The 24,620-nt window shown below is 40.5% G+C and overlaps 1 protein-coding gene across 1 annotated transcript in view; it reads right to left on the bottom strand.

Annotated features, from left to right (window-relative positions):
• Positions 1-19,323, bottom strand: part of LOC126094592 (allatostatins) — a 531,980-nt gene extending 512,657 nt beyond the window's left edge. The window contains exon 1 of the mRNA XM_049909060.1: positions 19,210-19,323. Within this exon, the coding sequence (XP_049765017.1) occupies positions 19,210-19,213 (4 nt within the window). The 5' untranslated portion in view covers positions 19,214-19,323. The remainder of the gene's footprint in view (positions 1-19,209) is intronic.
• Between the last annotated feature and the right edge of the window lie 5,297 nt (positions 19,324-24,620).

The raw sequence follows: 24,620 nt of genomic DNA, 5'->3' as shown, positions 1-24,620 counted from the left end.
TCCAGATTGTAGCGCCTACAACCGCTCGGCCACCCTGGCCGGCTGAAGAGTATCCACGTAGATGTAGAAGTAGATGTAGATCTGATAGTAACTACCAGTGGACTGTATCGGACTAGAGCTGTTTCTAAACTAACGGTAGCGGGCTCACCTGCCGCGCCACTGCACTGTGGAATATTTAGGAAGAAGACCACCCACGAGATTTTTAATCGGAACAACAGTGCGTTTCAGAGTGACAATAACATCCTAGTCGGTTTTGCAGTGCGCGAACCTAACTTTGGAGTTTTGCGTTTTGTTCACTATAAGTAAAACTACACTCCTGGAAATTGAAATAAGAACACCGTGAATTCATTGTCCCAGGAAGGGGAAACTTTATTGACACATTCCTGGGGTCAGATACATCACATGATCACACTGACAGAACCACAGGCACATAGACACAGGCAACAGAGCATGCACAATGTCGGCACTAGTACAGTGTATATCCACCTTTCGCAGCAATGCAGGCTGCTATTCTCCCATGGAGACGATCGTAGAGATGCTGGATGTAGTCCTGTGGAACGGCTTGCCATGCCATTTCCACCTGGCGCCTCAGTTGGACCAGCGTTCGTGCTGGACGTGCAGACCGCGTGAGACGACGCTTCATCCAGTCCCAAACATGCTCAATGAGGGACAGATCCGGAGATCTTGCTGGCCAGGGTAGTTGACATACACATTCTAGAGCACGTTGGGTGGCACGGGATACATGCGGAAGTGCATTGTCCTGTTGGAACAGCAAGTTCCCTTGCCGGTCTAGGAATGGTAGAACGATGGGTTCGAGGACGGTGTGGATGTACCGTGCACTATTCAGTGTCCCCTCGACGATCACCAGTGGTGTACGGCCAGTGTAGGAGATCGCTCCCCACACCATGATGCCGGGTGTTGGCCCTGTGTGCCTCGGTCGTATGCAGTCCTGATTGTGGCGCTCACCTGCACGGCGCCAAACACGCATACGACCATCATTGGCACCAAGGCAGAAGCGACTCTCATCGCTGAAGACGACACGTCTCCATTCGTCCCTCTATTCGCGCCTGTCGCGACACCACTGGAGGCGGGCTGCACGATGTTGGGGCGTGAGCGGAAGACGGCCTAACGGTGTGCGGGACCGTAGCCCAGCTTCATGGAGACGGTTGCGAATGGTCCTCGCCGATACCCCAGGAGCAACAGTGTCCCTAATTTGCTGGGAAGTGGCGGTGCGGTCCCCTACGGCACTGCGTAGGATCCTACGGTCTTGGCGTGCATCCGTGCGTCGCTGCGGTCCGGTCCCAGGTCGACGGGCACGTGCACCTTCCGCCGACCACTGGCGACAACATCGATGTACTGTGGAGACCTCACGCCCCACGTGTTGAGCAATTCGGCGGTACGTCCACCCGGCCTCCCGCATGCCCACTATACGCCCTCGCTCAAAGTCCGTCAACTGCACATACGGTTCACGTCCACGCTGTCGCGGCATGCTACCAGTGTTAAAGACTGCGATGGAGCTCCGTATGCCACGGCAAACTGGCTGACACTGACGGCGGCGGTGCACAAATGCTGCGCAGCTAGCGCCATTCGACGGCCAACACCGCGGTTCCTGGTGTGTCCGCTGTGCCGTGCGTGTGATCATTGCTTGTACAGCCCTCTCGCAGTGTCCGGAGCAAGTATGGTGGGTCTGACACACCGGTGTCAATGTGTTCTTTTTTCCATTTCCAGGAGTGTACATTTGTAGTGTATCATCAGATAAATATGGTGTGATCTCTGTATATAAAAAGTAATGTCGCGACTGGTTGACTCACTCACTGACTCATCGTCACCAAGCCCAAGCCACTGAGGACAAAAAATTGAAATTTGCAAAGGGAGTTGATACTATAATGCTGGATTTTTCGGTATGCCATCTCTAAGGCGGTGAAAGAGGGCTTGAAAACCTTATTGAATACATGTCGCTATTAAGGCAATTGTACGAAAACTGGGATTTCGTTTCTCTGTCATAAATAAATAAATCCGTGTTTCATCATTTTTGGAAATTTAATTCGTATGGCGGTGAAACAGTGGGTGAAGTTTCTTTTAATATATCACTATAAAAGAACTCCTGAAGTAGTTTTACAGCTCCGTCTACCAACCACGGTGTTTGATTTCTCGGCTACAACTAAAAAACCGGGTGTTTCAGTGTTTTTGAAAATTCAGCCCCTAAGGCGTTGGAATAGAGGAGGAGATGTTGTATGAAAATATTTCATTACGAAAGCATTTTTAGAGATAAACCTATGAAAATGTGAATTATGCTTCTCTGAAATAAAAAAATACATATTTTACAGTTTATAGAAATTCATCACCTATGGGTGTGAAGTAGGGGACGAAATTGTTTATCGAAATATTTCGTTGTGCAAGCAGTATTGTAGTTAAAAGTATGAAAAGTTGTATTTGGCTTCCTGTTGGAAATGAAAAATACATGTCACTGTTTCTGGAAATTCAGTTCCGAAGGGGATGAAATAGGGGTTAATCAATTTATGAAAAATATTACCATTATGACAGCATTTTTAAACATATATCTTTGAAAATTGGTGTTTGGCTTCTCGTTTAGAAATGAAACAAATACGTGTTTCTCTGTTTTTGAAAATCCAACCCCTAAGGGGGTGAAATAGGGATAGACTGATTCACTAACATCCCCCAGATCAAAGCGCTAAGGATATAAACTTGAAATGTGGAGAGGGTGTGGGATCTTATACTGTAGGCGTCATTTAAGATAGGATTGTTCGAAATTCCACCATTAACTGGGTGAAATAAGGGATGAAAGGCTTTTTGGAAGTACGGCGCTATCAAGGATTTTTTGAAGCTAGAACTACGAAAACTGATATTTTGTTTCCCAAACCGAGAAAAACCTGTGTTCAGCGTTCTGGAAATTCAACCAGTAAGGGGACGAAATAGCGAATGAAAATTAATAAAAAAATATTTCTTTATATTAAAAAGGTTTTAGAGCTATGTCCTCGAAAACTGTTATTTCAGTTCTCGGTTAGATTGTAAGAAATGAATGTTGGGGGGTTGTAAGTTTCTATGGAAACATCTCCATAAGAACGCAAGAACACATACTAATAAGAAGCTTGGACTCCAGCTACCATAATCGCTTTTTGATCAGAAGTACATTTTGAGGAGACAATGGTTCTATGGCCGTAATTAGCGTGAAAAGTTTAGGAAGTGTTGGAATTTGTGATCAACATAAAGATGTGATGAATGAAAACACAAAATGAAAAAAAAAAAATGTTTGTAGGCAATATGGTCTACGCGAGCGAAATAGCGGGGGCTAAGTTAGTTCGCTGTGTTGTAAGCTGTGACAACGTCAAACCCAGATAAGAACAATGCTGCTGTTAAATTATCATAGCAGTACAGTTCCTATCAGAAACTTAATGTACCGCACAAAACAGACGGCATAAAAATTTAAATGTTTACAGATTTTGTATCTTTAACAGGCAGAAATGGAGAAGTGAGGAAATAAATGGGAACAAAATAGTATGAAGAAAGTCGTTTGGAAGTGTTAGATTTTTGAAATGACAATCAGGGAAGATTGTGAGAAATAATCAGCCCCAAGAAGTACATTAGGTGATGAATTTAAAGTTTTACGGGGAAACAAAGAGTTGGTCATGAGATATGAATTAGGAAATAATCAGTTCTTTCCGAGAAGTTTCAGTGATGAACAGGAAACAGTATTGTCCAATCATGTTAAATATTTACGTAGGTGGTTTTAGTGAAAATGAGCTGTTAAATCTCGTCTAAAAATATGTAGAGCGATTGAAATTAAAACATCGGGTCTATAAGATAGTAACGAGACTAGGAGAAAGGCTTATACTACGATTTTCTGGAAAGACATGAAGCCTTAAGTCAGAGGGTAGCAGAATCCACGAGTTTTCGGCGAGCATCAGGTTTCATCAAGAGAAAAGTTGACACATTCCCCGACAAACTAAGCGAGCTGATCGACAGTTTCAAATTCATTACAATTTACAATCGAACTGAATTTTTTTGCAACTATAATTACTCTTTTATACATTACAGTTTCATGTCCCATACAATCCTCAAAAAATTTGAACGGCCAAAATTCAAAGAGGGGAAAAAGTATTAAGAACTCGAGGAACGTTTATTCTTAAGACATCGAGTTTCCAATATAAATTATAATTTCGAAACAGCTTACGCTTCCGATAGTACCCAATTTTTCCCCTGCACATCCTTTACCTTTTGCTCCCAACCCACCTCAGATTCCTAGAACTTGACTAGTAAAACTTTACTGTGTCACCAGTCATCACCAAATCTGAGCCGCAGGCGCACTACTAGCAACAAATACATCTGTGTGTAATTATTCACTGTTTCGTCAGTATCAATTAATAACTACAATGTTCACATTGTCGATTTCCTCAAATCTTCAGGTGTTATTAATGGACTATGGCTGTATCACGATATATAAAAATACCAGTTATAAGGTAGCATAAGAGATGCCATTCTATTACACAGCATGTCGTCACGTAGAGTCTCTTTTCCTTGTGGACATATGACGCATAACTTATTGACAGTTTTTATATACCACTTCCTGATGTTCGGAGTGCATGACTGTAATTGTTACACACCTCACTTAGCTGTCAATGTATTCCACACATAGAAAATAGTAATAAAATACTAAAACGGGTAATGTGATCTTTGTCATTATCAAAGGATCTTGATATTATAATAAATTATTAAACAAACATTTATAAGGCCAGATACTTCCGTTTGTAAATATGTTTATTCTTCACATTGTAAGTAGGCTGTATGAAAATTACTGGAGTGCTGTGTGCAGTCTGTGGCTGGTTGGCATTGTTGTTTGTTCTCTATTAAAATCTTTAATTTGCTAACTATGCCTATCAGTTGTTAGTGACTTCAGTAGTTAGAATCTTTTATTTAGCTGGCAGTATTGGCGCTCGCTGTATTGCAGTAGTTCGAGTAACGAAGATTTTTGTGAGGTAAGTGATTTGTGAAACGTATAGGTTATTGTTAGTCAGGGCCATTCTTTTGTAGAGATTATTGGAAGTCAGATTGCGTTGCGTTAAAAATATTGTGTGTCAGTTAAGTGTTGATCAGAATAAGTAAAGAGAGAAATGTCTGAGTACGTCCAGTTCTGCTCAGCTGTTTGAAAATCAAATAACGTAAGGGCTTTATCAGCACAGTAATTCATAAATTTTTCTAAGGGGACGTTTCAACATTCCACGTCATGTCCATATGTAATTTAAATTTACTCTCCTATATCCGTCCAGGAATCTGTAAGGAAATCTGTCTTTCTGACTTTCTGGCATTGTCCTTTTCTCCCCTCGTCCAGAAATAAAAGCTCTGTTACATTTCCCTCCAACTATCGCTCCACCCCTCTAACGCCCACCTCACATCCACATCAAACTCCTTTATGTCATTAAAATGAAAGTATATGGTTCCAGAGACCTTTTCAAGTCTGAAACATCTGTGACGTACATATGCATACTGAAGCGACGAACGAAATTTGTACCAACGCTGGGATTCGAACCCAGGTAATCTGCTCAATATGCAGCTGCGCTAATCAGTATGCTACTCGGCACAGTGGCTTTGCACAACTGCACGGACTGCCCTGTCATGCCTCCGCCCTCAATCCCAGTTCCCATTCACACCTCAGCCCCCTCGGTTTTCCCCCTAAACTTCCCCTCTAACATCCACATCAAACTCCCTTTCCATTCTTGGCTCGAAATCCACATCAAGAAGCTGCTACTGGTATTACTTCACATCCCAGGTACATACAATCCACTTAAAATTACCAGAAGCAGTTTACTCATTCACCTTGCGACCCACGGCATTCATAAATTTAACGTGACACAGCGCGTCAGCAGATATTAACCAATGTTAACGGTCCGATTTTAATGCAGTTCATTATTTTAAAGATGCCCCGTAAGTTTTAAATATTCATGAAGGATGAAGGAAGCCATAGTGGCAACTGGCAATCCACCCACGAGTAAAGAACAATTATCCAGACACGAGTTTCAGTACGAGCAGCTTGTTAATTCACGGTTACGTCAGTCCAGACATTTTTCTGGTTTTCAGCGGGTACTTGCATGAGTGTGTGCACAGTAATAAGCAGCATACGTTGCCACTCTAGTTGATTATACCTCCGAAACAACAGATGTTAATTCAAGGTATTGCTACAAATACAGCTCCACTTTTAGACTCTTCTGGACATTTCTACCGAAGAGCTGAAAATTCACAATTCCTTCAAGGCAAAGACTGAATTACGTGAGTAAAGTCCTAACTTAGTATGCGGGTCACCACCTTACTATCCAAAGTATTTCATCCGTTAAATCTGAGAGATGTTGACAATCTAAATACAATTTTTTTACATCAAAGACCTACGTTTTATAAGAATGTCCTGCACATATTTGCTGGAGGAAATTTAGGTATGTACTTTTTATATTAATAAATTATATAATGAGTACGTAATGGCAGCACTAGGTGTATTTGAATATTAATGCCATTGTTCACTGACGTGAATGCCTCACAGATATTTAATGACCCGACCACTGACTTTCTAGATTATTTCGAACGTTGTTCGAGACAACTCGGAAATTAGCACTCACTCACGTATCATTCAGAATTGCATTGAGTATAAATGCGGTTTTGTTAAAACGTTATTATAAAAGATCAAGAGTCTTGGAAGAGGTCAACGATAATGGTGCCCTAATACAAGTGGAGATCTGTCAAGATTGCAGTTAGCACATCCGCATCAACTGTAATGAGCAGAGCGGCATCATTAGATGCACGCAGAAAGAAATAACCAGTATAGATTATAGAGTGTTTTTAGGATTCAGTAAAAAACTGTGTAAATTTTAAAGTGTCGTCTAACGACGGCTGCCCTGAAATAGCCCTGGAGAGTCCAAAGAAAAGGGAAAAAACCGAGTATTTGTAAATATTAAAATAATGAATATTTTGCTGTGCGTTTGCTAGAATGCTATACAAATATATGTAATGCTTCCATTAAGATGGTAGCTACAGTTAATTAAATTATATAAAGGGGACGCAAATCGATAACTTTCCCGACTAGACTCATCGAATGTGGCTCCAATCCCTAGTCATCCACACTTTCGTCTGTACACAGGATATTCCTATGGAGTGGGTGAAAGCAGGTATTGAACACTCATAGAGGGTACGAACATTTTTCGAAAACTTCCCTCCAAGTACAGTGATTACAGTTTATAATGACTTTCATGCTGCAGTTTAGGAAACGGACTAATGTACATGCCACATCCTCTAATTTGCTGAATTTCATCTCATCATTGTACAAAAGTAAAGATCTGCAATAAAGCTGTTTGCTTATTTTTGTCTCCCAAATGAAATAAATTAATTTATATTTCGAGTATATTAGGTCATCATCAGCGGTTATTTTAAGTTTGCAACTACAATACGTACTGCCAAAATATTAGAATTGGCCTGTAGCACAGCTACCAGTAGATGAAATTGACTTCCAAAGAGTGTAATCCATAAATTTTCAAATCTAAGTTCGAAGGTATCCTAGTGACACACTACTTTCGTTTTGGACAAGTTTCTCTCCGTTGTTCAGAGCTTTGAATTGAAACGTATTAAATGTGATACAGCTTTCTTGCGCTTCTAAATTTTTAATGTTTTCTTATTGGGCTTATAAATGTTCTGATAAACTGTTCGTGATGTACGTAGCGGAACGTTACATGACCAAGTAGGATTGTTACAGTGGACCTATGAAACCGGATCAATTAAATAAAGTTTGAGTTACTGTTCATAGAGATCTTCAAAGGTATAGTAATGCAGAACTATTTGTCTTGGGACTAGGATTCGAAAAGAAAAGACTGGAATAAAAAGAAAACGATGCATTTACTTATTCAAATTAACTGTCTCGTCTAGTGAAATAAATTCGGTACTTTACCTGTTGGGGTCAGATTATAAAGGAAATGACGGGGAATAAGAAGACAATGGACTGGTTTACTGGCATATACAAGTGAGACAATACATTTAAATTAAGAAATAAACCGAAGTTCAGCTCATAGTTCACTCAGTTACAGGGACTTTTTTGTGACATTTAGTAGACTGATATGTAGCTAAAATGGAAACGCAACGGTACGTCATTGATATCAGCTGTGTGTGAATTATCTCTTTCATGAATCACATTACTCCATTTGTCTCGGTAGAATGAAACAACGTATACTTTTTACCGTCTATTTTAGTAAAAACTGTTTACCAAAGTGTATCGTTCTACTTGTACGACACTTGAATCTCACGCTGCAGTTGTACAGAGAACAACTTCTCATCTTGAAAATTTACAAAGAACGTCAAGCCTTGAGGTCAATGAATTAGGTGAACAGTATTTATCTGATCTGCATGACGTAAGTCACTGGGTAAAGTATTCAGAAACTGTCACGGTTACGGTTACACTTCGAATATGAGGAATACAGCAACAGGTGCCGCTTCCATTCCTTTTCGTCACATTAACAGCATTCAGCATTAATAACAGGATAAATATGAATAACGTCAGACGTCACTGATATAAACTACACTTCAGGGAAAGGTACAGCACTGTGCAAAAGAGAGTGGTTCAGTTATTTCTTTAGAAAGAGAAAGCAGTGAGTAATTCTGCCAAGTTGGAGTAGTCCGCAGAGCAATACTGCGGTTTGTACGTAGCGATCACAAACTTTTGATTAGAATGTGGGCGAGAAATAGCGCTGTTATTTTCCGTGGACGACAAGAAAGTTCATTTTGATAAACTAAGACAAATGTCGGTGGATAAATTACCATTTTTTGTGTAAAGTTATTAGCAGTTCTGCACAGACAAGAACATCAGCGACATACAGTTCATTCGGCATTACACTGTAAGTCAAACCAGTCGTTGAAACTAATAGAGAAAAATAGAATCAACAGAATCGAATGCTTAGAGCCTACAGTGGTTCTTCTTGATGATAAATGAAAGATGATGAAATCGTATTGAATTACTGTTGAAATGAAGAACTTGGCATATTTTGAATCTTAAGTTACTAAGGTCTTATGGAACACTCTTTTGTGTGTAAACTTGAAGTTTTACCACAATTATTATTAAAAAAGGGTAATTACTGTTACTTGTGCGATACGTAGATGTGTGACTTAGGACCCGCTTTATGAGAGACTGAAAACTGTAACATTACTCTCTAAGGACACCTCACTGATAAAATTTGTCATCAAAAAGTCTCCCACTACGAGGATGATTGTGGTATTCGCAGACGCTGTTATAGAAGTACAGTTGATGTGCCGTACCTCTGGTGATTTTAACACTGTGTCAAAAAGTTCCGAAGTCCTTAGCTATGTGATAATTCACCTACAGAAATAAAAGTCTGCGACACAAGAGGAATGTGTTTATACGCAATTTCAATCACGATATGTCCTTGTTGTAACATTAAAAAGCTTTAATTGAAAAAAAGAAACAGCAGCATTTGTAAAAATTGCATGTTGTATATTATAAGCTAATTACAAATACGATCATGGAACGAGTAACCAAACAGTTAAGCGAATGCAAACGACTCTTTTCGCTCACATCAAGAAATGGGAAAATGAGAGAATATTGAGGTGAAGGAAGTGAGATTACCTAAGTGAAAAGGGAAAATCGTAACAGGCTTTCACAGGTAAAAATATTACTCTATGGTATATCATGGAATAATGTAAAGCAGGCAGTGCAAAAACAGAGAAGAACTACAAAGAATTGAAAACCAACACTAGACACGATGTAGCAAATTAAAATGACAGATAATATACTCGTACAATCTACAACGTATTATAGGGAATCAGCAGAAAAAAGTGTGCCAAAAACTCCGATTACAAGAAGTTACAAATTTATGAGGTAAGTGATAACACATGAGAGACAGCAATGAAGAAAGCAATGTAAGGTGAAAACGGGAGATGACAAAACAGTTTGGAACAGATAACACTGATGTTGAATGCCATATTTACGGATAAATTAAGTCATAGCACAGAATACGACGAACTAAAGATCGCAAAGAGGTTATGAAAACAAGGAAATCGCAACTTTGGACACTACGAGACACAAACCACACAGCGCCATCTTGTACTGAATTTCCTCTCAACAGAAGGTACACGACTTGTCATCCGTGAGCGTAAAAGCACCTCTGGAAGAACGCCAGGAGAAACTTGATTTTGTGAAAGTCCTAGTCGTCGCGTTCATTTCCAGTGTTTCCGCTTGTTCGGGTGCTTCCATAGCGCCGCGAGAAGTTGACACAAAAAAACAAAATAAAAAAGAGAAAGGAGGGAGTTGCGTGGGCGAGAGAGCTATCACCGTCGGTCGTTTGTCTGCACAAATGTCTCAGTTGTGGGTTAAAGGACGTCGCATGGAAAAAGACGCCGAGGGGACGAGCGAACCCCTTTGCCTCAGATTTAAGCTGCTTGTGCCCGACAAAGTGATCCTTTGTGGTCCAACGCTTCAGAACAGTGGAGCTGCAGTCTGTAATCAAGAGTCCGTATCTCGAGGTGCGGCGAAACCGGTGGAATTCCGCGAAAATTTTTTAACCGTACCAGCTAGAATTACATTCGTGAGGACCCTCTATCTCTGTTTCCTTGAAAAGAAAAACATTTTTTTTCCAAACCTTCTGTGGAAGCAAATTCTTATCCCTTACACTCATTCTTATACTTAAATATTTGCCTTCCCGTGTTATTAAAGCAACGTGGAAATGTATAGAAAACAGAATTCCACGCGAAATTATTTAATTAACACCGAACCCTTGAGGAATTTCGGCAAGTATATTTTTTTATCAAAGCGATTTGTTTTTGTTCTAAGAAAATAGATTATTCCTACACTTCTTGTTATCAAATCTTAAATGTTGGACTATACAGTATGCAATACTTTCGGATCTGTTATAGTTTCTTGCAGAGATGTACACTGATGAACCAAAACATTACGGCCATCTGCTTAATAGCTTTCTGGCCCGTCTTTGGAACGAAATACATTACTGTTTCTGCGTATCACGGAACCAACAGTTCGTTAGTAGGTTTGTGGAGGTGCATGGCGTTAGATGTCTACGCATGGGTCACGTAATTCACATAAATGACGGGCAGCAGATTTGCGGATGCAGCGATGGCGCTCGATAGCGACACAGATGGGTTCCATGGGTCTTACAACAGGCGAATTTGGTCGCCGAGACATCAATGCGAGTTCACTACAATACTCCACGAACCACTGTGGCACACTTCTGGCTCCGAAATCGGGATAATTGTACTGCTGAAGGATGACATCGCTGTCAGAAAGCCATCAAGCATGAAGGGATGGAAGTGGTTCGCAGCTGTCAGCGTGTCTTCGATTACTACCACAGGTCCCGTGCAAGCGCAGGAGAATGCCTGTAGTAGCATAATACTCCTCTCGCCAGCCGACGTCCGTGGCACGCTGCATGTTTCGAGCCGCCGTTCACCTCGATAATCGCACTTGCGGAGACGACCATCGATCTAGTGTGATCACCCGAAAAGCCGACAGGTTTCCATCGATCGACGCTCGAATCACGATGGTCCCTTGCTACTGTAGTCATCATTGGCTATGTCGTTGGGTCAACACGTGAACATGCAGGGGGAATCTGCAACGGGGGTCCGTGTTCAACAACGTTCTGAGTAGTGTGCTCCAAAACACTTGTGCGTGAACCAAAATTGGCCTCTTTCTGCAGAGATACCACAGATTACAATGTTTCTTACTTTGCAGAGCAGGCAAGCTTCTGAAGCCCACGTTCTGAGTACAGACATGTACATCGAACCATTTAGAGCCTAGTGGTAGTTTCGCTGTCCAACCTCTCTCCGTAGATCTTACGACAGTAGCACGTGAACATTCGAACAGCTTAGCCGTTTCCGAGACACTCGTTCACAGGCTTTGCCTGATAATAATCTGTGCTTTGACAAAGTCGTTTATCTCAGTGGATTTTACAATTTTCAGCCCACATCTTCGCTAGGGTGTTCCCCAATTGTCTCTGGTGCACTTACGTACTTTTCATAGCGACTCACATGCCCGCAGGGTTACCAGGCGTCACCCAACCTCTCGGTGGGCTGTGGTAATAATGTTTTGGCTTATCAGTGTATACTCCGCGCGTACTGCTATACAGCATTTCCCATTTAATCTTGACCATCCTAAATAAATTTATTCACAAGTAAGATAAACTGGTATACACGGCAGGTAGCCGGGATAACGCAAACCATCCACTGGCTCAAGTTGACAGTAAACACATGAAAACACAAGGAGAGTACACACTGATCCCTCAGTCAGCCGTCGTCGGCTGAGGGTTGGAGTGAGAAAAGTGTGCGCCAACGAAGATAAGTTAGAAATGTAACATAGTGTTCAAAAGTATTGCAATACTGTATTACATGAATCATATTGTAAATAAGAAGACTTTGGTGCAACAACTGTTGCACTAATTGACGTTCTACGTGGATGAGTTACACTTCAGCTTACCATTATTTGATATTCTTTGATCTCATACAAATCTTCAACTAAAGACGGCTGACCGAGGGACTAGTATCCATTTTTTTCGCGTTTCTATATGTCTGCTGACAACTCTAGCAAGTGGACGAGTAACGTTACTACAACCACCTGTGCTGCGTGCTGGTACAGGGAAGTCAAAGACAGCTTTGTGTTACGTTTTTAATAAAGACATGTTTGCGTTAATGGCACACTGTGATACAGTTTCCAGCATGCCATGAAGAGGAGAAGTGGATTAGTAAATAAAAAAATATAGGTTACTATTTGAAAAAAGATCTACAGTCGTTCATAGTTTCGTAATGAACTAAATTACAAGAATAGCATGCCGGGAAATTTCCTCTAAGTAACTTAAGAACATTTTCTTGATGTATTTTTCAGTTTGCTTTTAGAGAAAAATTTATATGGTGTGGTAAAGATATATTCGACACTAGGTATGTTACTGATTTGTGGCAGAAAGTGCGCGTTAATTTAAGAAATCTGACGTTTTGATCATAGAATGTGATTGCTAAGAGATGTAACAATGGCTTGTAGTTGTCTACTATGTAAATGTGAGTAAACGATTTCGCTGAATATGAAACACTAAAGTTTTTACAGAATGTAGAATTCAACTTGTTCGATTATAAGGCCCCGAAATGGTCACAACGTAAAATAAAATGTTGTGGGTCACATGATTTTTCTATTTTGCCATCGCCGAGAGTGACTATTACGTTATCAGATACGTTAGTTCCTGATGTGCTACCGTGTCGTCATTGAATATAAATATTAAAATATCGGAGAAGTGGTGTTTTGGGACCAATAAAAATTTAAGATTTGTCCAAAAGGTTTAAATGTTTGTATCCCGTCTGCAACTGTCAGTTTACTTTATTTGTTTGTAATTTTGTACAGTTTCGGACTTAGGCCATTTTCAAGTGTCTGGATACCTGTAGACAACACAGCCGTCAAGACTCGCCGGCGGTGGAAGCTCACGTATTTGTGTTAATGAGCCTCGCCTGAAGGAAAATGTACCACCAAATCGTGATGAGCTTGATTCCATTGCTGTGGCGGTAAAAAGCAGGAACACCGCTGCAGAGACTAATAAACTTATGTTGCTTGTAAATACATGTTATGGGACAATGAGGTGCGGCATACCGAAAAGCTTTGCCTATGCAGTATTTGTAATCAGCCTTCAACGCGTTCAATAGACGCTCTGGGTCAATTACACAGAGGCACAGAGAAATCGATGAAAATGAACAGCAAGAAGATTGAAATATGACGTACCGTTATGAATGACGGATATCTGGGCTGGTATGCGGCTACTAGGGAGAACGAAAGCAGAAGCTGTGTAAACACGGAGACGGCGCAAGAGGCCATTCTGCTGAATGTCTCTCGCGGTAAGCTCCCTTATTGCGAAAACGTTAACGCGTCCGGCGTAGCGACTAGTCTTAAAAACAATGTTATGGCGACGTTAAGCAATTATGACCCTGCTTTAAAGGATCTCCGGCGCACTTCTTTCATATTACACTTGTAAATAACACTCTTAAGAGTCAACATGGCGTCGTCGTCCTGCTTCTGTTCCTATGACATGCAGCTCGAAAGTACAATTTAGAGCACTGAGCCTTGTAACGGACGAAGCTACTAGAAATGAAGTGATGTATTCCCTCCTACTTTTCAGGAAGCTTGACGGAGGTTTCATTTAAAAACGATGCATAACCTACGCAGTCAAGCAAAATATCGTACAGTAGCAATACTCTGAAGTCTAAGTTGACTGATGTTTCTCTTCCGACAAAAACGATGCTTAAAAAAATTGGTTGATAAATGAAAGATGACATTACGGTAACGTCTCCGTTCCTCTTCTTCTTCGTGAATAAGTCTACCTTTGCTTTCTTGTTTCGTATCTCTTTGCACCTCTTATCTGAAGCTGCGTAGTATTTTCCTGATTCAGCAAGTTGAGACTTATTACAATAATAGAAAGGTACTAAACTGTCAAAGAAGTAATAATCTAACACTTTGGCTGACTTATTACCGAAGTTTGTAGACGTAGTATTCATTCCCGTAATCTACATAAGAACAAATACTATTAGTTGACAAAAGTCTAGGTGGAAGGAGATTCTCTAGTCAGAAGATTTCCATGGTCCACTGAAACAGTTTTAGCTGTATCATATTGGAACAGTATTTCCCCATTTCGTGGGAAACAATTCAGATTCTACTTGAAACAGGATTCTGATAGTTTTGTTTTTCAGTTATCCTGTCTAAAAGAACTTGTTCGTGTCTTCAGATCTTTATAAATGTTTTAGCTAGGACAAATGCGGGCAGTGAACACAGGAAGTGAGAAAAGATATAACCTCCATCGGAATTGTATGTTATGACACACCAAGGCATAGATGTTCCCCTACAAAACGTTTTACGTTTTTCAGCTCGAAGCTTACACTTATAATGCATATAATATTTCTCTCAGTTGGAAATACTGTGTTACAGTTTTGATCATCGTCGTTTTTAGGACGATGAAAGATCCTAACAAAATAATGCTTCATTGACTGAAACAAAATTCCTAATCTAAAAAAAAGAAACTCTGCAATAAATTGAGGCGCATATGTGCTTTTCATACCGAAATAGTTGTTCATTCGAGATGTGACCGAAAACACCTTCGCTACGTATTTAGATTCCGTAAGATCAATACTGCCGATGTTACATGAATATTAAATTCTCCCTAAATAGTATTTACAATACTTATGTTAATAAAGCTTTTGTACATTTAATGTAACTTCAACCAAAAGAAAAACATTTTAATTGCTTACTTCTTTCCTTTTGGTCTCGTTCATCTGTTTTGCACAGACATACGGTCCTCTCTGTGCGAATCTGCAAATTTCGGGCTCCTAAAAGTTTACTTAAACCAATTTGTTTGAAAGACGCCAAAAGTTGTTAAATAGGTTCCTTCAGAGACATAGGAGAATTGTAATCTCAAGGTCCCATACATGCTAGTGACGAAGACCATCGTGCGGAATGTATCTGCTGTTCGTGGAGTCTTCCTCAATGAGGAAGCGAGCTCGAAACGCCTGAGAAGGTACAAACTATCATCTGGTTGCGAAGTAAAAGCCTTTGACTAGCCGTGTGATCTTTTGGTGATAAACGCTACGTAGCAGAATAGAGACTACACGTAGTTTCTAAGCTTTTCTTCTCATTTTCATTTTATTCAATTCCATTTCCCTTCCACTATTTTTTGTGCGTAGGTATCTTTGTTGTGTGTGTATACACCCTTGTTTACCAGTGAGAATATTACAGTTTACTTATTCAGAAACTGGAAATGAACCTATTTTCATCCCGAACGTTTAACAACGGGCTTGACTGCTACCAATAACTGTGTCTATTGAAGTATACAGCGAGATGTCTGTAATCAGGTGGTTTTAGTTACAGTTTTACGATGTATTAGACATCAGCTCTCAGGTGGATTCAACCAGTATTGGTGTATAAAAGACATTTTTGTGCTCGATTTTGTGGCAGCCTGTGGTGTTATCTTCAAATGCTACTTTCCAAACGGTGTACTCCTATACACGTTATATAATCGCGTTTCATAAAGTTAAACACGTAACGTATGTAATCACATATACTTAGAACAGGCAAAAACGGTTTGTGCGTTTGTTATTGCAAGGAGGAAATTGTATTTTTGTGTAATATTATTTGGAAGATCAATTCTTTTTAGGGGCTTCCTTATATAGTACACAGTTGTACTGTTTGTCTTTTGTAACTATCGATTTCAGGCTATTGTCGAACCATATTCGTGTTATCTGCATCAGGAAAATTTTTTGCTTCAAATGTATCCAAACGAAGTAAAATGTTTTCCTCTGATACAGATAACACGAAAATGGTTCGACTATAGAAAGAAATCGATTGTTTCGGTAAACAAGCAGCACAGCTGTACTTTGCATATAACATTACCAACGATTCTTGAAAGCTGCCCAATACTATGTACTCAAAATGTTTCTCTTTTTTTTTTTTTACTTTCAGCATAACGAAAGAAACACGTATTGAAAATAGGGAAGGAATTAAGGTGTTTTATTCATTACATCATTGGAAGTTTCTTTTCCTATTTTTGGTATATTTAAATTCCTTCGAAAATTTCGCTTTCTATCCTTCAACGTTGTCCAATCCGTCAGCTTCAGTGCAATTATTTTGACAGTAATTAAAAACGGACATAATTCTAAAACATTTTCCTCAGAAAATTTTGAGAGCTTTATTCAGCTATACTGATTTTGGACGATGTAGCCACTTGAACAAATTTTGAAGCTGAGATCAGTTTCCAACAGATTCCAGGCAAACCGCCGTTAATCATTCAACTCACCTTTAATTGTTCGTCGTGAGTGTATTCTACCCGATAAACTCGAACGCACTATTTTCTAAAAGAAAAGGTTCATATGTTAGTTCCGGGTAACTCTATACTCGTAATGGTTAAAATGTGGTGCAGAATCATAAATTCAAGTGACTGTTTACAAATAATTGTACGTTTTTATGTTGAAATATTCACGAAATTTGTACTTCAGTTTTTGTAACACAAGCCATAAAAATAATGATGTTGAAAAATCCACATTATTCTTGAACAATCAAGTTCGATAAGATCGCTAGTATTTCTTTTTATTGCTATTACCGGCTTTGACAGGTCTACGCTGCCATCATTGCATCTTGTAGCATTAGATATACATGCTTTTTGCAACACTGAAAGTCACATATTGATGTTGCGTCGAATTGTAATAATGAAAAGTGGCAGGGCACCATGTCAAAAATAAAATACGACACAATTAACACGAACAACACGTAGTGCTGATGTACTGTCACACACTCCAGTGCTGGGACATTAGCACAACATGTATGTTTTAATTGTGTGACATTTTAAATGTGACTTGCTGATGTTCGCTGCTAATTTTTATTACAAATTGACGCAAGATCTGTATGTGGCTTTTGGTGTTGTTAAATTCATGTACATCTAATAATATAACAACCGGCAATAGTACAAAGAAACTAATTACTAACGATCTTAGCAAACTCGATTCTTAGAGAATTTATAACATTGATATCGTTCCCAGGGCTGACGCAATGTAAAACATATAAAAGCTTCAATGAAATAGAAATGACAGCCAATCAGTCGCATAATACAGTTTTATTAACCTCGACCATGGTTTTGACTGTCTTCATAAGAAGATATTGTATGTAGAATCACATTATTTATAGTCAATGTGGGAGTCGTTGACTGTCTAGTACAGCTAATCCACTTAATCAACGTTTAAAATACATTATATAAAAGTAGTGGCCATATACCGCAGAATTTTGTCTTCAGCCCTCCAGTAGACGGCTACTACTTTTATATAATGTATTTTAAACGTTGATTAAGTGGATGACATGAACTGGACAGAATCAACGACTCCCACATTGGCTATAGGTAATGGAATTCTACTTACAGTATCTTCTGGAGAAAGCAATTTTAAAACCGTTGAAACTTTGGTCAAGGTTTAATAAACCTGTATTTGCAACAGATTTTCTGTTATTCCTACTCCGTTGAAGCTCTTGCATGAACAGTTGCTGAAGCGCAACCATGTTCAAACTCTTGATATGTATATAGTATCCACCTGCGGGCTACCAATTGTTGGTATCCAAAGGACACAAGATTTCAGTCATAATATTTCAGCTCTTGGAAACCTAAACCAATTGGTACACCGGTGGATTATTTTGTTATAATATAGGTAGGAAAAAAGTGATGAACTAGTTCTTATGAAGAACTCAGTTAAGGGGGGTAGGACGTCAAACGGGCCGACTTGGAGCAGGAGAGGCACCACAGGACATTTTAATTTGCACTGTGTATACTTTTACAAATAAATTCATAAAACTTTAACAGCATGACCAGAAAGGATTCAAGATTCATACTCATAGCAGTGGAAGCTCAAAACCGTAACAAAACACATTTTTTACATGTGAAATTTCATCATTTTTTCACTTACTACTGGCTGAATTTGTTGCTATAGGTACACTTTTCTTCCTAAGTAAGAGAGATTCTTCGATGATTTTTGTACAGCATACAAACCATAGTTACAGGTGTATGAAACTCTAGAAGTTATTTAATTTATGAAAAAATGGATGAACTGTTACATTTGAAACTTCAGGTTTAGAAAAAAACTCAAGTTTTATAGATAATTATCTCAATTTCTTCCACAGTTTTTTAATAGATTTGGAAAATTTTAGAGTTTCATACACCTGTAACTACTGTTTGTATGCTATGAAAAATTCATCGAAGAATATCTCTTACTTAGGAAGAAAAGTGTACCTATAGCAACAAATGCAGCCAGCAATAAGTGAAAAAATGATGAAATTTCACATGTAAAAAAACGTATTTTGCTACGATTTTGAACTTCCATTGCGATGAGTGTGAGTCCTCAATCCTTCCTAGTGATGGTGACAAAGTTTTATGAATTTATTTGTAAAAGTATAGACAGTAGAAATTAAAATGTGGTGTGGTGCCTCTCCTGCTCCAAGTCGGCCCGTTTGACGTTCTACCCCCCTTAAGACATCAGCTACTGAGTAAAAAAAAAAATCACGTCCCCGTATTTCACGTTATAGAGTTCTTCGCAATAGTTTCCTGGGGAACCAACAATATGTAGAAGAGAGGAAACGAAAGAAGAAGAAAGGCGAGAAAATGTAGAGATGAAAGGTTTAGCAGGGAGTGCCCGCGGCAGCCTCACCCATTGTTGCGGTCGTCGGTCGGCAGGGAGAGAGGAGAGCGTCGGGAGCGTCTGCGGCGCCTGCGGGAGACGGTGCGGGCTGCGGCGTCGGTCGGCGCGTGTGCGGGGTCGGCGGCGCCGGTGTGGATGCGCGCCCGCACCCGCCTCGCTTTATAACCGCCGCTCGGCGTCGCGACGCGCCGTGACGTCACGGGCCGTCCGGCGCGCCACCAATGGGCGCTGCAGGCGTGGGGGGCTCCGCACGCCGCACGCCGGCGCTCATCCCCGCCCCCGAACGCCGCCCCCACGGCCGCGTGAGACGCCGGGTTTAATTACCCCTCTCTGCAGTGCGGTGTCATTCCGAATAATTCCGCTTACTTCTGACAGATTATCGATATTAAATTTCACCTGCTTAATTTCTGTTTACTGTAGCCCGATTAAAATTTTATCCGCGTCGGCTTTCGGAACCGAGCGGCGCAGGTAGGTGCAAGATTGCCGGAGATCGGATGGCGGGAGGAAAAGTCGACCAGGGGGATTGTTAAGTATATTGTTAACGGAACGAACTCAAAATACGGCCGTCCGGCACTGGAATTTCGTGTAAATGCAGAATGGAGAAAAGCAACCTGGTAATGAGGTTAGAGCATGACAGGGGACATCGAATCGAAAAAAGTTTCCAGATAATCACGGGTCACAAATGCATTGTTCTGGAACTATAGCCATAAAATTATTGTCAGTCAACAACGAGCCCTAGGTAGTGTTGCACTTCAACAACTAGGCACAGTTAATATCAATTATCCTAAAGAGAATAAAGTTTTCAGGATGTGATGATTTATAGCTTCTACGAATTTTTGGAAATTCGTGGTTTGCAGAGAGCAGTACCGGATGATTCAAAATGTAAGAACAGATTTCTATTGTTTATTACAGACAAATTACAAAAGATAGAAACTCATTGCGCTTGTCACAGGAGGAAGAAGAAAAATGGATCTGAGCGCTATGGGACTTAACTTCTGAGGTCATCAGTCCCCTAGAACTTAGAACTACTTAAACCTAACTAACCTAAGGACAGCACACACATCCATGCCCGAGGCAGGATACGAACCTGCGACCGTAGCGGTCGCGCTGTTACAGACTGTAGCGCCTAGAACCGCTCGGCCACTCCGACCGCCTGAAGCGATTAAGGCTCCGAAATCTTTTGGAAATAAGGTAAACACCATCTGAGTGAAAAATGACATGAACATGATCAGTGTACACGAAAAATAAAGTAACGTCGTTAATTTGTTAAGATTGTAAGGTATACTACAAATAAAGCATTGCAGTAAGGTGGTCTTCAGACATTTTATGGTAAACTTTGTTATAAGGGGCGATCACGAAGATCGCGATCGAAGGCCTTACAGTCCAGAATTGGTATGCAAATGAGCCCAAATCGCCATGAGCACTTGCGGCGGTGCGGTTCCTTCCGTCCCTTTACGACGAACCTGCACCTACCTGAGAACATTGTTTCAGCAGATCATCAGTAGGGAAGCCGAGTGAAACCTACTTTACTTGGACGTGAACAAGGCTGCAAATAAAGTCACTAATGTACGTTTCGGGATAAAGTTTTCACACGAAATGAAAGGTTGGAAATTTTGTCCTTAGTTAATATGTTATGAAACGTAGGTAAACAAATATCACTGCCAAGCCAGTGCTAGTCTTAACACAGTCACTCACAATCCCTTTCACTCCCGTTAGTAACTTTATGGTGTTGCATTTCCAAAACGTAATAGCTAAAAAAATACGGATTGTTTTTGATTGAGAATGCTCGACAAATATTAAGTCTGTCGGTACCTAATGCAGTCACAGTTTTTATCCACCGACCTGCTCAATACGCCACGCCGAATTTATGTCTTTTCTCGTCACAAAATTTACTTAAAAATTCCGAAATTTCTACGCACCCATCGGAATAATTATACCGTCACTTTACAACAATTTTGATGTCTGAAACACTGCTAGATCCGGCAACTTATCACTTCCATCGGAATTACTACTACACACGTCCAAATTGTTTCGTGGCTAGGCTCCGACTCCTCTCTAGAATATTCTAAAAGTCTTCTCTACCAGCAGAGAAAGGCGCACGAAGAATATTGCTTCACCATTGGTCAGTTTACTCAACAGCCAATAGCAAAACAAGATTCTCCCGCGTAAGTCCACGCTTTTCATCAACAACCAATCGCTAAATAGTAAACCTAACGACTGCACTTTTTACCGACGTAATTATCTAATATGCTGAAGTTTTGTTTATGCATAAAGCTATTTACTATTGTTATTTATACCTGAATTAACTTTCCCTCTACCATAAATTTACTTTACAAATCCATTCTATAAAAATCCCCTTTATCCACATCCATGCTTCTTAGAAATGTTCCCACACTAAATCCCACTACATAAGTGATTAAACAATTATCTTCATATTAACCTTAAACCACACTCACGCATCATTCATACTACTAAAACACATTTATAACATTTTAGATACACAAAAAGACATAATAACACTTTATGAAAATACTATAACAGTTTATGAAAAATATTCTATTATTTAGTGCACTTTAGTGGGCACAATCGAAACAAAATCACAGTCCCCTATCCAATACTGTCCTCTGTCGGCTGATACATAAACTACGTGCGCTTCCAATCTCGCATCACCATCTGTCACTATCCAGCACTGAGACACATATCCCACTTAACCGCCTCCAAGGCAGGATCGGTATATGGTGCTACACCTCACACTGAGGCAATCATGCCACCGACGACACAGGCTGAAGACATTCGTTTGGTAAAACACCGTGGCCAGCTGCACATCCTCGTCCGACAGGAATCGTCGGCCCTTCAAGATGTTCGAGGTGGTAAACGCATGGGGATACGTCACGACGCCATGGCGGCTGCTCGAGTGTCTCCCATCTGAGTTGGCGTAACTTCTGTGTTACGACATTTGCAGTACGGGGAGCACGAAGCAGCAGCGCCAGCATTCCATAACTCTGGTTTTCGACTCATATGCTGCCCTACACACATTCTATATCCTCCGATTGGTGTCTACCGGTGTTTATCCTTCGGAAGCCCAGAGAAGAATAACAGCACTTTGGTAATGTTAGGACGCATTTGGCAATAACGTCACCACAGTTCACGCTTCGCATTTACCGTATGCATTTAGCAAGGATAAGAATGGCACCCTAATCCGTTGGTCACATGTCTACTAATATAGACCCACATTGGAGTTGCGCAGGGCTGCATTTACCCTAAAACGGAAAATTTTTATCGCTCCTCGTAATAGTGGAATCTAAAGGTAGCGAGTTTAAAATTTACAGTTATCCATGATCTTTTAGTTGAGGTCAGTGACTGTGTTACAAATTTATGAAATAATTTTTACCACTTCAGTCAGATTCTACTAATATTTGTTAGCATGGTGCATTTCGACAGCACACAGCTGTCATGAGCTGCGTTACAGTCACGTATACATTAATCTAAAGTGTGGTGAAGATTATTTGCTGGTTACATCAGTGAGGTACTCTATCAAAATTTAACCCTCTCAAAACGATTCATTTATTTCATACCTTAAGCTAGTGATAAGTTAGAATCATTGCATTAACATATTTACTTATACTTTTGCTGGAAATCTGCCTCGTGCTCAGAGCACAGTAATGAACACATCATCCTCACTTAGCATTTTAACATTCAGATGTTTAAATTCCAAAATATTTCAACCCCTAACGCAAAATTATTTCAATTGCTATGATATTGCTACAATGATTTGGTGATAAGTTCCTATGGGACCAACCTGTCGAGGTCATCGGTCCCTAGGCTTACACAATCTTACTTTAACTTCGGCTAAGGATAACACACACACCCAGACCCGAGGGAAGATTCGAACCTCCGACGGGGGTAGCCACGCGAACCGTGACAAGGCGCCCTAGACCCCGTGGCTAACTTTCCTATACAAACATATCTACAGGTATATCATGAAACATTTTAAACAGTCCCGAAGTTTGTTGCTTCTTCAGTACTTTTTAGATTTTTTGAGTTAACTTCTTATATGTATTAATAAAACAATAATTCGACAATGTACATTTTTAATGAAATTTACACTGAAGAGCCAAATAAACTTGAACAGCTGCCTAACATCGTGTACGGTACCCGCGAACATACAGAAGTGCCGCAACAGGACGTGTTATGGACTCGACTTACGAGTGAAGTAGTCCTGGAGGGAACTGACACCATGAATTCTGCAGGGCTGTCAACAGATCCGTAGGAGTACGAGGGGGTGGAGGTCTCTTTTGAACAGCATGTTGCGAGGCATCCCAGATATGCTCAATAATGTTCTGTCTGGGGAGTTTGGTGACCACTGGAAGTGTTTAAACCCAGAAGAGTGTTTCTGGAGCGACTCTGTAGCAATTCTGGACTTGTGGGGTGTCACATTGTCCTGCTGGAATTGCCCAAGTCCGTCGGAATGCACAATGGGCATGAATGGATGCAGGTGATCAGCCAGAATGCTTACGTACGTTTGACCTTGCAGAGTCGTATCTAGACGTATCAGGGGTCCCATATCAGTCCAACTGCACACACCCCACACCATTACAGATTCTCCACCACCTTTACAGTCCCCTGCTGATATTCAGGGTCCGTGGATTCATGAGGTTGTCTCCATACCCTAACACGTCCATCCACTCGATACAATTTGAAACGAGACTCGTCTGACCAAGCAACATGTTTCCATTCATCAACATTCCAAAGTAGGTGTTGAAGGGCCTAGGCGAGGCGTAAAGCTTTGTGGTGTGCGGTCATCAAATGTACACGAGTGGGCCTTCGGCTCGGAAAGCCCACATCGATGATGTATCATTGAATAGTCCGCACGCTGACACTTGTTGATGGGCCAGCACTGAAATCTGTAGCAATTTGCCGCAAGGGCTGCACGTCTGTCACGTTGAAAGATTCTCTACTGTCGTCGTTGGTGTCGTTCTTGCAGGATCTTTTTCCGGCCGGATTCCTAATATTCACGGTACACTCGTGAAATGGTCGTACGGGAAAATCCCCATATCATCGCTACCTCGGAGATAACGTGTCCCATCTCTCGTGCGGCGACTATAACATCACGTTCAAACTCCTTAAATCTCGATAACATGCCATTTTTTGGTAGCAAAAATAACCGATCTAACAACTGTGTCAGACACCTGTTGTCTTATAAAGGTATTGCCGACGGGTGCGCCGTATTCTGCCTGTTTACGTAATATCTATTTGAATACGCATGCCTATACCAGTTTCATTATCACTCTTTAGCGTATCATTTAGCATCCTGTTAACCCGTACTGTGCCGTGTTTTAGTTTTTGCTGACGTACAGTGACCGTGGACGACCTTTTATTCTAATAAGAACAACGTAGGAAGTATGAATTAAGAAAATGAT

The sequence above is a fragment of the Schistocerca cancellata genome, chromosome 8 (assembly GCF_023864275.1).
Source record: "Schistocerca cancellata isolate TAMUIC-IGC-003103 chromosome 8, iqSchCanc2.1, whole genome shotgun sequence".
In the NCBI taxonomy this organism is placed as follows: domain Eukaryota; kingdom Metazoa; phylum Arthropoda; class Insecta; order Orthoptera; family Acrididae; genus Schistocerca; species Schistocerca cancellata.
This window is presented reverse-complemented; position numbering and strand designations above follow the sequence as displayed.